This window comes from Dendropsophus ebraccatus, chromosome 1 (genome assembly GCF_027789765.1).
Source record: "Dendropsophus ebraccatus isolate aDenEbr1 chromosome 1, aDenEbr1.pat, whole genome shotgun sequence".
In the NCBI taxonomy this organism is placed as follows: domain Eukaryota; kingdom Metazoa; phylum Chordata; class Amphibia; order Anura; family Hylidae; genus Dendropsophus; species Dendropsophus ebraccatus.
The window spans coordinates 153,185,778-153,200,645 of NC_091454.1; the positions used below are offsets into that span (position 1 = coordinate 153,185,778).

The 14,868-nt window shown below is 40.5% G+C and overlaps 1 protein-coding gene across 4 annotated transcripts in view; it reads left to right on the top strand.

The window, feature by feature from the left end:
* THSD4 (thrombospondin type 1 domain containing 4) overlaps positions 1-14,868 on the top strand; it is a 527,908-nt gene that overhangs the window by 37,533 nt on the left and 475,507 nt on the right. For 3 of the 4 annotated variants that reach the window (XM_069982054.1, XM_069982070.1, XM_069982063.1), the window contains exons 2-3: positions 1,496-1,618; positions 8,554-8,623. In XM_069982054.1, the coding sequence (XP_069838155.1) occupies positions 1,590-1,618; positions 8,554-8,623 (99 nt within the window). In that variant the 5' untranslated portion in view covers positions 1,496-1,589. Of the gene's footprint in view, positions 1-1,495; positions 1,619-8,552; positions 8,624-13,006; positions 13,057-14,868 lie in introns of those variants that run through there. The other variant, XM_069982075.1, reaches the window with a different exon arrangement.

The window sequence follows — 14,868 nt, forward strand, 5'->3', positions numbered from 1 at the left end:
CCCTCTACCAGGCTGGGACTTAGTGGGACATGCAGCAGGCAGTCTGGGACAGTTGAAATGTGCCCGAAATTCATTACTGTTTAAAGGTCTCTAATATTAGCCCTTCAAATTCAAATTGTGTACATTAGAGGTGTGCAATGCCTTGAGGAGACTTCCTGTATACTTTTAATAATTGCCACTGTACAGCTATATAATAACATGGGCTGCCTAGAGACTTTTTTTTAAACAAGAAAAACATATACGGAGGAAAGCCCTTAGGCCACATTGCAGAAGAACGCATGCCCCTGAAACCATGCCCGCATTTCTTTACCATTAGCTGTGCAATGTTGCCAAGATTATCTGCAACTTGTATTGCTATTGGGGACAGCATGGGGACGCTGTTTTAGGGTTGTCCCCTTTTCAGGATTATGAGCTGACAAAGAGTAAGGCTGGGTTCACACTACGTTTTTTCCATCCGCTTTTTCCATCCCTTTTTGCAAAAAACTGATGGAAAAATGTATACATTTGTGTGCATCCATTTGTGTGATCCATTTTTCCATTGACTTCCATTATAAAAAAAACTGGATCAAAACGGATCTGTTTTTTAACGAACACAAAACTGAGGTCGACCATGTTTTTTGTGTCTGTTAAAAAACGGATCTGTTTTGATTGTTTTTTTTTCTTTAATAATTGCAAAAAAAAAATATTTAGCAAAAATGCATGAAAAAAATGGATTGCAAAAATGTAGCGTGAACCCATCCTGATCTGTCAGGAAAATAACGGCTGTTGTTTAAAAATAATGACAATTATTTGCTAGTAAATGATGGCCGTCCACTAAATTTCCACAGTGTGTGAACATAGCCTTTCTGTGTTTCCAATCCACTTCTGGTTTTGGTTGAAAAATACTGACCAAAAATACTGTGTGGGAACATAGCCTCAAAAGAAAAATACCCTACAAAAAATTTGCAATTGCATTTCCACCTGTAAATCAGTATACACTACAATATGTTGTGCATTAACAAATCTCCATGGTATGTCAATGGAGATTCAAATGTGTTGGCTGATGGGCAGCTATCTTAACCTAGTGCTCTGCCTATCTAAACGGATCCTATGGTTATTTGTAGAATTTCAGTCAGTATTTTTAACCCAAACTGGGAGTGAAAAGGACGCAAAGAAAAGGCATAATTGGAAGATTTGCACATTTCTTTCAGTATTTTGGACCCACTTTTTGGGTAAAACTAATGAGCAAAATTCTACATGTGAACATAGCCAATATTGGTTCAAATCTCCACACCATGAATCCTATTCGATACAATTATCTAAAATGGCAACTTTATTTTTAGATTATGTAATGACACTATTCTGGTTTGGTTTGTGTTAATGATGGAAATCTACCATCCTCTTTGTACCATTGTTGATCACTTCATTCCATTTCAGCATATTCTAAGGAGAACTGAGCTCTTCATTGATTTCTTTGATATTAATATACTACATATGTGTTTGTTTTTTGTTTCAGGTTGGAATTTGTTTGAATTATCGGAAATCAAGGCCAGATTATCATCCTTCGGGAAGCTTTTTCACACTTAAGCTATTTTTCATTTCCTAGGAACATGGTTGACCATTTGATTGTATCTTTACGGTAAGTTGTTCATCATTACTGCTTTGGACCGTTGATTCATGAAGTTTAATTTGCTAACTCACCATGCATGACCAATGTATTTAACACATCACTCTAAAATAGATGTAAAATGTGAGACTATCACTTCAGATGGTATTGTAGGATAGTTATTCCATAATAACCATAACATTAAAGGAAATATGTCAGCTGCAATTAACATTACAAACGGCTGACACTGTTAGATAGCTGTTAGGTCAGGCAAACACGTGATACCTGTTCCTGAATAGCTGTAAGCTGTAATGTCTCCTCCCTTCCCCCTCCCTCCCTGCTTGATTGACACCTGGAAACTGAGTAAAAGTGAGTTTGAATCGATGAAAGTGGCATTTTTGGTCGAGAGGGGCCCGAAGCAGATAAATCTTTTTGCATACGTATCTTTTGAGACAAAATTTTTGCATCGGGCCCCTCTATGCCAGTCACGCTAGAGGGAGGGGGTGGAGAGGGGGCAGAACCGGTGACGTGGCCCCTGACAAATTGAACATTTTTCCAGAGGAAAAATGTTAAAGAAACCTACACCAGCCATGAGATGGCATCGGGTTTACTGCGTGCGCACACTGGAGCGCACAGGATTTATGTAGAGGGCTGCGGGACTTTTTTAAAATCTGGTGAAAAAAATGCTGGACTTATTAAATGCCCCCACAGTCCTTATTTTTAAGACCCTGGTGCTAGTTACTTTGGTTTGTCATCTTGGTTGTGACTCTCACAAATCTTAGCACTTCCTTTTTTACCACAGACTGGGAGCATTGCTTGAGAACCTCACCCCTCATATAACAGCGCTTTCCCCGGTTACTCTTAATAAGCCTTATTAACTGTACACACAAATGGGGTGGATGGAGCAGAATCCCACCATTCTTATCCCCAGCTCCAATAATTATGTCCTAATCTTGGTTTAGACTCATAGACTTATAGAAATCAATGGGATCTGCTATTTTTTATGGATATATATATATATGCCCAATCTGTAATTTTTAGTGGATTGTATGGGTCGAAAGCAGGAGGAATCTATGGACTAAAAATTAATACTGAATGTTTGCATAAGGCCTTATTCTCAGAGAAATACCTCCTTTTCTGTTGCACACACCCTGGTTTACTGCGACTCCGGCAGCTAGGGTCACTTGGGGTCACCTCTACAATAATAGTTACTTCATTTGTAGATAAACACCATTGGTTAGGCATCTCTAGGATAATTTTAGCATGCTGTATTATTGTCACGTGTAAAACAGGGGAAGCTTATCCTTCTTTATGGTAACTTCCAGTCTGTCATTCCTAGCAGTATAAATATCATCATCTGCAGCAGATACGCAGCAGATTTAATCTAAATAACTGAACACAGCTTCAAATCTGCACCATCAAATCTGCTGCGGTTCCTGTACCTGTGAACGCACCCGAAATCTTAGCGCCACTGTAATGACACAACCATGTGGCCAGGGGCGTAACTAGAAATAGCTGGGCCCCATAGCAAACTTTCCAATGGGGCCCCCCACACCCCCCGGTCAGTCCTTTATAATGGTGCCTGGAGCTCTGACTCTGACCCCCCTCCCCCCAAGTGTACATGCAAGTACGGCAGAGCAGAGGGCACCTGCACATGTACACCTATGTCTAGGGCCGTATTTATAGCTCCTGCACTAAACCTGAAGATGTTCCCTTTTCACTCACCAATTATCATCATGATTTACTACTTTACAAACAATCACATTGATAATTGATTAGTCTTTGGCTATGTTCCCACATTTGCGTCACCATATGCAACTCCAACCAAACCCCCATGAAGTACCCAATAGCGGTATGGCCAATAATCCTGGTAACAGCACACGACTTCTGGGGAAGAAATGGATGCATGATTTTTGCCACATGCATTGTCTGAATCTTTTTTGTCTACATGATCTGCATATTGTCTGAGACAATTCTCATCACAGGATTGGTAGGTAATAGCTTCAGACAATGCACATTTAACACCACCACACCAGACCTGATACCACCATACTGTGACTGAATAACACTGCTATACCAGACTTGATACCACCATACTGTGACTATATAACACCACCATACCAGACCTGATACCGCCATACTGTGATTGGATAACACCGCCATACCAGACCTGATACCGCCATACTGTGATTGGATAACCCTGCCATACCAGACCTGATACTGCCACACTGTGATTGGATAACACCGTCATACCAGACCTCATACCGCCATACTGTGACTGGATAACACTACCATACCAGACCTGATACTGCCACACTGTGATTGGATAACACCGCCATACCAGACCTGATACCGCCATACTGTGACTGGATAACACTACCATACCAGACCTGATACTGCCACACTGTGATTGGATAACACTACCATACCAGACCTGATACCGCCATACTGTGACTGGATAACACTACCATACCAGACCTGATACTGCCACACTGTGATTGGATAACACTGCCATACCAGACCTGATACCGCCATACTGTGACTGGATAACACTACCATACTATACCAGACCTGATACCCCCATACTGTGACTGGATAACACCGGCATAGTACCATTTTGGGGTAGATGAAAATGATTAGTCTCTTCTTATTTTATAGGATTTGATATGGCCATCAAAAAAATATAATAATTCTGGTCCTGAGTACGATGATCACACAGGATCCATACGGATCTATTTCCATACATTGGAGGTTTCCACATGTGGTGATCACAAAAAAGATTATTTATCTTTTACTGTTTTGATCCCCCCCCCTCTTATTTACAAAAAATAAGTAAAATGGGACAATTCAAATTCATATACATGACTGGTATTATGCATAGGGGTGAGCTTTTCAGTTCTGCAGGAGCTGCAGTCACATGGAGGCTTTGTATATATGTGTGGGACTACAACTCCCAGTGTGGTTTCTCTATGCAGTCTGTGCCTCACAACTCCTGTACAAGTAAACCCCCACACTTATGCTTCTGACAAAAGTTGTATGTAAGGCAGCAGCCACCATGCCCCCTCCCCCCCTTATCAGTGACAGAGTTTACTTACACAAGGAGTTTTCAGTCTGATGTCCAGCAGGAAAGGGTCAGAAGTCATCCCTCCGGCCAGAGGATCCTCTGTGCAGTCAGATAGCAGAAGCTGCTGCTGCAGGACAAGAGGAGTCTCTCCTCCAATCAGCACTGCCGCACAGTGACCGGGGGGAGAGAGGGAGGGGGAGCGCGGATGGTTATCTCCCTCTCTCTAAGCTCTGTGCAGGTGTCAGTGATGTCGGGCCCTGTGTGGGTGGCTGTGGGCCGGCTTCTGTGCGCAAACTATTCTCCCCTGGTTAGCTGGTTTCAAGACAAACGTCCTGAACGGCTAAGCAGGGAACATCACCCAGGCTGACCTGCTAGCCGGGCCCTTTGAAGAGCCGGGCCCCATAGCAACGGCTACTGCTGCTACGGCGGTAGTTCCGCCACTGCATGTGGCTTTACCATTACAGTGCCTCAAAAATTCAAAAGAAGCTTCTATTTTCTTGGTTGCTATCAGTCACAACAAAAACGCACAGTAAAACACTCTCATTGTCTCCCATGATCTCTAGGGACACACTGGAGCTATTCCTTCTGCTTAAGCTGCAGTTTCTTTGACAGTCAGTTACAACACTACAGGCTATGTGCCATGGGGTAAAGACATGTCAGGCACGTTACATTAGTGTCATTGTCTATCTGTTGTGTGTCTTCAGATGAGCTTTCCATCTTAGGCAGTTCAGCAAGTATATTCTGTAGAGAACTTCCCAAAGAGCAGGCATTATGGTTTTCTGAAATTTTTTCTTTCTCCCACATTTACCAAAAACAAAGGATGTCTCTGCCAATAATAAATTCCATGTTAAGTTCTTCAAAATTTTCTTGTTCACGCTTTACAGTTTCAAAACAAATTTTAAAATAAATCAGCATGGTCTCCCTAGTCTCCTGGCCCTAGTTAATAAACTGCAATATCTCTGAAAGGACCTTTGACAGTTATTGGCGACAATCCCATTCAGCAAACAGTGGGATTCCACCCACCATCAGTCCACATTTTTTGAAGTTTTCAGGTCTCAAGTCAGGTGCACATTGGTTAGCTTCCTGGTACCTCAATGATGGTCACTGGGAGCAACCACATTAGTACGCCTTAGCGTCACAGGTCCTCTAGGATTGGCAACCACCTTCCAGAAACACATGAACTCTTGGCAATATAACGTTTATTCCATATGGTGCCGGCAGGTTGTCCTAAGTAACAGCACTCTCTCTCTTTACAGCAGGGTCTGCCAGAAGTTTTTAGGCAGCTTCCCTATGCAGTATGCTAGACTGTAATAACCCCACAACCTGCTTGCAGAATTCCTCATTATAGTCTTTCAAACAGTAACAGTCTCTAAATTCAACAAAGCAGTCTTTTTTCAGCAGAGATCTATAGTCTCATAGAATGGGCTTTGATCACAATGTGGTAACTTGATGGCACTTTAGCTCACAGGATTGCCATTGCCACGATATACACAAAAAAATTTCCACTCCAGCATAGTGGATTTGGTTCCAAACAGTTCGAAACTTTTTTTTCAGCATAGTGCAAAGATTTACCCTTATGCTAAACACCCACAGGGTCCTTCACTATGAGATCCTTGGTATGTTGTAGGTCACTATGTAGTATACAGTACCTCAAACAAACAAGGTTCATGCCATCATCGTGGTTGTAACTCCCCTAGGCCGAGGCATAGCCTGTCCTTTCCCAGACTGAGAGCTTATCTTTAGAGAGTCACACTTCATATAAAGGAGATTCCTCAGAAGACTTATTAGGTTTGCGATGTTGAAATTAGCTGTGCAGTGAGGAGTTCCCTTCGTGAAGAAGTCTGCCTGTCCTCTCTCGTTTTACAGCACCTCTTTTAGCAGGGAAAACACCATCACCACCATTTGTCCTGCATTCCTTATCCTACAAGCCTACTGTCAATTTTACAAGTGGATGATTGAATGGCAGCTAAATTATACTGCTGGAGGCCTAGAGAAGGCAGGATAGTAATACTAGACACCATACACTGCGATAAAGGTTCTATATGTATCTTCCCTACCATATCCTGGACACTACAATAATCTATGACATTTCTCTAGAAATAGAAAGTTTAGCTGCACACATCCTGCTGTACTGTATGTGTGTGTGTGTGTGTGTATATATATATATATATATATATATATATATATATATATATATATATATATATATATATATTTATATATATATATATATATATATTTAGGAAGTGGGAAAGCCTCCTGCCCTCTTAATCCCCAGGGGTGACACACTTCTAGAATAATTCACAACTAAATGTTCTACAAACTCACAACTGAAATTAACTATGTGACATGTTCCCTTATGTATAAAATCTAGTTCTATGGATTACCTCAGTACTCTGATATGGATATGTACACCAGATTATTACACTTTTTGGTTTAATGCATAGAAACTTTTTTTTTTTAATTCAGAATTTGAAATCTACTTCTTTTAACACGGCTGTAGGGTTAAATTATAAAATGCTCATGTCATACAAACGCACATCAGCACCACTCCTTAAAGGGGCACTCTGGCGAAAATCTTTTTCTTTTAAATGAACTGTTTTCAGACAATTATATAGACTTGTTATTTACTTCTATTTAAGAATCCCAAGTCTCTTCATACTTATCAACTGCTGTATGTCCTGCAGGAAATGTTGTTTTCTTTTCAGTCTGACACAGTGCTCTCTGCTGACATCTCTGTCCAGGACAGGAACTGTCCAGAGTAGTAGCAAATCCCCACAGAAAACCTCTACTGCTCTGGACAGTTCCTGTCTCGGACATAGATGTTAGCAGAGTGTCAGACTTAAAAAAAATTTTCTGCAGGACATACAGAAGCTGATAAGTGCTGAAAGACTGAATTGACTGATTTTTAAATAGAAGTAAATTACAAATCCACATAATTTTCTGAAACCGGTTGATTCGAAAGAAAAAAGATTTTCACTGGATAACCCCTTTAATTAACCTTTCACCTTTGACAAGTAGAATAGCGTGTAGACATAGAAGCCAGGCTGTGCAACACCAGATGAGAGAAGATGCTATCAATAACATTAACAGATGTGTTTGCAGTAAGCTCCTATTAGCCTCCTAGACGTTTCTGTATGCAGTTAAAATTCTAGAGTTTAACGCTATTGCTGTTTGAGGCTAAAAAGGTTTATTTCTATGTTTCTATATTTTGGTTCCCAAAAATAAATATTGTTGAAAAGTGGGAGTTCAATTAAATGTTTTATGATTTTTATTTTGTTGACATTATCCTTTGTATTACCTGCATTAGGGTACAAACACACACACCGTATACGCAGCAGATACGCAGCAGATCTGCAGCAGATTTGATGCTGTGTTCAGTTATTTAGATCTAATCTGCTGCGTATCTGCTGCATATTTGTTGCGTATTTGCTGCGTATCGCAGCAGTAAATACGCTGTGTATACGGCGTGTGTGTTTGTACCCTTAGGGTGCGTTCACACCTACAGGATCTGCAGCAGATCTGCAGCAGATTTGATGCTGTGTTCAGTTATTTAAATGAAATCTGCTGCAGAAAATCAGCTGCAGATCCTGTAGGTGTGAACGCACCATTATACTGTATTTTCCATCCAGTGAACGTATCTATATCTCCTTGCCCTAAGTGGAGGGAAGCCCATACCAGGTTCTCTGAGCTGTACATGACCCCATTGTGAAATAGGAATATGTTTTTGTGAATTAATGAAGCAAATGTTTCCCTTTTTACTGATGTGTGTATACTGTAGGCAGACGTTAATTTATAAAGAATGCGGCATCTGTAATTGCTAGCCAATGTGCTGGTATGCAGCTGGAATGCTGGAGTGAATATTAAGTTATCTTTACATTACCAGCTCTGTTTTTCTTTGCAGATTGGTCAGCTCCATAGTATTGTTAGCAGTTCAGCTGGTTTTCTCACAGCTGTCAGTTGACCACAGAAAGGTAAGAAATCTCCGCTGTTCGCTGGCCAATGTTATTCTCTGTCTCCTCAGTAGTAAAAGTTTGAACAAAGCTTGCCTTGAACTCATATGTTTCCATTTGTAGAAAAATCATGTGTCCTTTATTGATTAGACTTTCACATTTAGACTGTGAGCAGCTGAGGCTTCAGGGGAGTCAATAAATCAAGTGACTACAGTTATTTTCTTCCATTACTGATGGCTCTTAATTTAACAAAATTTTCTCTGTGGTTTAAAATAAGCTCTTGACGTACATTTCCCAGAAGCATTGCCCTTATTAAAACCCCTTCTTTATTCATTATATCCATTAGTTATAGTGAGATTCTGTGGTTTTTTTTTTTTTGTTTTTTTTAAAGGTGGTCAACATATGAGAAGTTTGGACAAATTACTAAACAGTCCTGATTAAAATTTCAAGGGGTCATGTAAGAAAAAAATGTAAATTATGGGTAGTGTCAACCATGGCTGCCATGTACCATAATTGCTGGCGGCACCTGGACTTGTGCAGTTAGTGGTAAATCACAAGTGCTAGTGGCCAGAATGATCACCGACACTGGCAATTCAAAGATAATTGTGGACAGCACCTGTTCTTGCAGCAATTAAAGGGCTTGCCTGCATTGCAGGGTAAAACATGGCAGCAATGGCTGATACTGATGTTTGTTAAAACACCCTAAGGCTGGGTTCACACTACGTATTTTTCAGTCAGTATTGTGGTCCTCATATTGCAACCAAAACCAGGAGTGGATTAAAAACACAGAAAGGCTCTGTCCACACAATGTTGAAATTGAGTGGATGGCCGCCATATAACAGTAAATAACTGCAATTATTTCAATATAACAGCCGTTGTTTTAAAATAACAGCAAATATTTGCCATTATATGGCGGCCATCCACTCAATTTCAACATTGTGTGAACAGAGCCTTTCTGTGTTTTCAATCCACTCCTGGTTTTGGTCGCAATATGAGGACCACAATACTGACTGAAATATACGTAGTGTGAACCCAGCCTAAGGGTACAAACACACACACACCGTATACGCAGCAGATCTGCAGCGGATTTGATGGTGCAGATTTGATGCTGTGTTCAGTTATTTAGATCTAATCTGCTGCGTATGTGTGTGTGTTTGTACCCTAAAGGGGATACTCAGCAGATTAGATCTAAAAAATTGAACACAGCATCAAATCTGCACCATCAAATCTGCTGCAGATCTACTGCGTATCTGCTGCATATACGGTGTGTGTGTTTGTACCCTAAGGCTCAATTGTAAAAATGTAACCATACTTACTAATGAGATTTTGCTGTTGAGTTATGCTTTGCTTTAGCCCTTTTTTAGTATTACTATCTGTAGATATATTTCTCTAACATATATATTTCTGAGATCACAACATTAATGGCATGTCCTCACATCCTATATATTGTTTACATGGCTCTGTACATCGGCACATCATACATTAAGGGTGCTTTTAGATGTAGAGACTGCTCGGCTGTGGGGGCCACAAATGAGCACTGATCAGCGAAATCGGTGGCTTGTTTGCTGTGCCTTTATACGGTATAAGAAATCGAGTAAATGGGCTGCACGAACAATTACTGTATTGTTCGTGCAGCCCTGAAACTGACAGCACAGATATGTTTATATTTTGGCTGTCAGTTTCCAGATCACTAACAGTGTATACTTACCAGTCACGCTGCTTGTGATCTGGCATCTGGCTTTCTGGTCCTCACACAGGCTGTATCTTCAGACCCGCCTTCTCCGTCTGTCAGCCTGAAGTTACAGCAGAATCAGGTAACCAGATTTACGGATCACAAACAGCGTGACTGGTAAGTATAGACTGCTTGTGATCTTGAAACTGACAGCCCAGATATATACATATCTGTGCTGAGAGCTTCCATTTATCATTATTGACCGGATCAGCCAACAATCGGGTGTTTGCTTGGTCTTCGGCTGATTGCTGTCACTTTGAGTTCCTAGCCACACTTCTGGACGATAATCGGAATGTGTAAAAGGCCCTTTGGTGTTTATGCATGGCATCCTTTTTCTAAATTCACTCAATTGGGACAAGGCTGCTATATCTACTTACTGGTGTACAACACCCAACGCCTTGAAGACCTTTTATAAAAACCTATCAATATTGTAATTTTGAAAAATGGCTTTAAAATTTTACAGAAGGGGAAAAGAAATCTTATTTTTATATCTTAAGTGTGAACTGGTCAAATCCCTGACTTACAGGATTACTGCCACACAGTGTGGCAGAGGTGCCGAAAAAGGCAGAGCATATAAAACTGCACAAAAGCTGCAGTGTGTGAACACAGCCTTTTAGCATTATCCATCTGCAAAAATGGCACACGTTTGGCCAGAAGTGTGCCGTGTTTTTGGACATGCCAAAAAACAAAAACATCTGGAAAAATCTGAAAGAAGGAAATAAACATCAAAATCTTTTATTAACTAAGTGCATTCACGTGCACCAGTTTTACTCCAAAGTATAATAGATGACCTGTGAATCTTTATCTGACATTGTATCAGTGAACATACCTTCTCCCTTTTTGTTTGAAGCCAACCATATTTTTCCTAAAGATATTAAAGACCTCTGACTGAAGTCTTGCCAAGTTATCTTTTTGAAGTGTTGTTTATAAAAGAAGTGGCAGTCCTATGTGTACCAGGTGTTGTATGGGAAAGGTAACAGTGTAGATGGAAGCATATATATATATATATAAAATATTTTCCAGTCTTAGAATATTTCTGGCTTATACTTATACTAAGAGGTTAGAGGGTTTTTACAGTATATGACATAATGTGTTACATAACACTATGTTGTTGTTCATTAGTATGAATAGGTATCAATGGTTAGTGTCATGTCATTATAATAAAAACAAACAAAAAAAGCAAAAAACAAATAAATTCTCTGGAGTTCCCCTTTAAAGTGTCACTGTCACCCCCCCACACACACAGAAATTAATAGTCCAGGCGATTTTAAGAAACTTTGTAATTGGGTTTATAAGGCAAATATGCCATTATCTGCATTCAAAAAGCCTTCTCCCAGCCCCCCTCCCTCCTCTCTCTCATTCACTGCTCATTATCAGGAAATCTCGATTCTTTTATATCAGACGTGCCCTGTGTAACCTATGGAAAGGGGAGGAGGGAGATTAGTTGCCAGCAGAGAAAAAAGGATTACACAGTGGGAGCTGTGTGAAAGCCGTATTCAGAGGTCAGAGAGGTCAGTGCTGACTTCAGAGTAGATAGCCCGATGATCAATATAGCATAAAGAAAATGAACTAGCGGCACTCACCCGACTTCTCTTCAGTCTTTATTAGGGTTCTTTGTACAAAACAATCCACTGGGACATCACGCAGGTGAGGGAGGACGCATAGGGGTGCATAAAGCGACGGCTGTTTCGTGCGCAGGCGCACTTCGTCACGGCTAACACACCCTATAGCCCGATGATGTAGCTGTAAATTAACTCTTTGTCTTCCTGTTTTTGTGTCTCATCTCCATCTACCCCTCCCCTCTCTATAAGAGAACAATGAAGACAGGGGGGAGAGCTTCAAACTACTTTTTCATGATAAAAATGCATTTTCAGCTAATAAACCCAATTACAAAGTTTCTTAAAAACACCTTTACTATTGATTTCTGCCCAAAAAAATGTAAACGACAGTGACACTTTGAGTATGTTAGTACTTTCTGTGTGCTCACAGCTGATTTGACTTTTATAATCATTATAGCACTATTGACTATAGCTTTTCTATTTGTGGCTAGAACAAGTTTCCCCAAATTTCTTACATCCTCCATTGATGCGGTGCTCCATCATGTGGTGAATTTATGCCTGAAATGTTTACACATTTTATACATATTCTCAAGCACTTTTAATATAATGCATGAATATGCAAGCAAATTGTGTACTGAGTTTTTGAATTGATGGATGGCTGTTTAGATACAGTTGCAGCAAATTTAAAGTAAAAGTTTGCTATATATTTTGGCTTTGGCTCAGAAGTAATTTGGCTAGAAGGTGATATAACAAATGCATGGGCATAAATCCCCTCCCTGCTTAGCAGTGGAAATGAATTACAGGCACTGTTTATCTTGCCTTGTCATTAGAGAGAAGAAAAGGTTGTGTAATGTTGTGAATTCCATCACCGCATGATGATGCCTGCATTCTGTCAACTATAGGATTCAGTTCCAATAATTGCAGTCTGCAGAAGTTGCATACAGATCGGACCTTCCACAGGCTTTGGCTGTCTAGGCATGATGGGAATTGTAGCGTTGTAACAGCTGGAGGGCTGCAGGTTTCCCACCACTGTTTTAGTGCTGCTTTAACAAGTCAGAAGTTTTTTTTATTTTTTTTATTTTAGGTACCCTTTAATGTAAATTTATATTTTAGGTGATTTTGGAAATACACTGTAGCACTGATTTTGGGTTACTGCCACCTTAGTAAGTATATTCATCATGGATTTATTCTGTGAATTTTTAACAACTAGATTTTTCTGAAAATTTTGCTGTGTATTCGCAGCTTATTTACCCCTGTGCAATGAAATTTATGTTGATAAGGAGAAGTATGCTGTAAAGTTGGGTCCTGAGTGCGGAAGGGTATAGTGTATGAAATGGGGCTTCAAGGGAGGGGGGTCCTCAGTTCTGAGTGGCACTAAGGACGCATTACCTGCAAAGTTCCAAACCTCATCTGGCATTAAAATCAGCACAAATAGTAGGTTTGGCCATGTAGCTACATATAAGCATTTGCATCACCAAGCACACTTCCATTGATGTATAGAGTCTTATAAATCATGTCATTACTGGACTCTGAAGCAGTGGAAATGTGTTTGGTGGGATAATTAATATTTCTCTATGTGGCAGTCTAATGGATGACTCTGGGTTTGATTTAAATCAAGAGAATGTTACCTGTCTGCCAAATGTAATGTTCTGGGGCTGTTGTTAAAGCGACTCTGTACCCACAATCTGACCCCCCAAACCACTTGTACCTTCAGATAGCTGCTTTTAATCAAAGACCTGTCCTGGGGTCCGTTCGGCAGCTGATGCAGTTATTGTCATAAAAACAACTTTTAAACTGGCAGCCCCATGTCCAACGGCCGGGGCTTAGATTGTGTATGCATTAGGCTGGCACAACCTCTCCGTCCCTCCTCCACACCCTCTTCACCATTTTTCCTATTCCTCTGCAGTAAAAACTACACGGGCCTTAATGACCCAGCCCATGTGCCGGGCTCACACAGGTGATGAATAGGAGGCAATCTGCTTGGAGCATTCCTAATGATGGGTGGGGAGGAGGGACAGAGAGGGTGTGCCAGCATAATGCATACACAATGTAGGCCACGACCAAAGGGCTGACAGTTAAAAAGATGTTTTTTTATGACAATAACTGCATCACCTGCCAAATGGACCACAGGACAGATCTTGGATTAAAAGCAGCTATCCGAAGGTACAAGCGGTTTGTGGGGGGAGGGGGTATCAGATTGTGGGTACAGAGTCGCTTTAAAGGTTGGTTTAGGCCCCTTGGTTCCAGTGCGTTAGTGTGTTAATACATTTTGCAGTAATATGCTCTTTGCTCAACTTCCATTGATGTTAATGAGAGTTACACAAACTATGTAAAAGAGCTTGATTGCTTGTTTTTGGCTTTCTGGCCATCTCAAGTGGCTACAAGCAGGCCAGAGGGGTCTGGGAGCCCTCAGTATAATGATAATTGCAACTCCCAGAGTTGTGACTGTCAGCTGTGAGACATTTATAGCATATGGGGTGTGGATATGCCATGTATATCCAGATAGGGATAATGCTGTAGTGGGGTGTTCTGTCCTTTTCTATAGGAGTGAACAGTGAGATGAGTAAATGTAGGAATAAGGTGCTATCTTATAAGGATTTTATAGGATCCTTCTTTGATAATATTGGAGAGAGATTCTGTGTTAGTCCTGTCAAAAATTTCTTGCTATGTAAAAAAAAAAAAGAAATGAGGGATAGTGATATATGAATATAACCTTGTGGGATAAGGCTCTAACTTTAATGAATTATGTAAGCTAAAATTAAATTTCCCTTTCTGCCGGGATGCGTTAACAATATCCTTTCCAGATTACGCAGTTGTGCGTTGGTGGGGTAGACGTTTCAGTTCTCCATTAAGTGTAGCCATGTGGGATATCAAAAATTGTGTTTCAGACTTTTGTGCTGACAAGAACATCTGCATGCCTCTCAGCATAGCCAATATTCTGATGCAGCTAATAGCCTGCAGCTTCATAGGATATG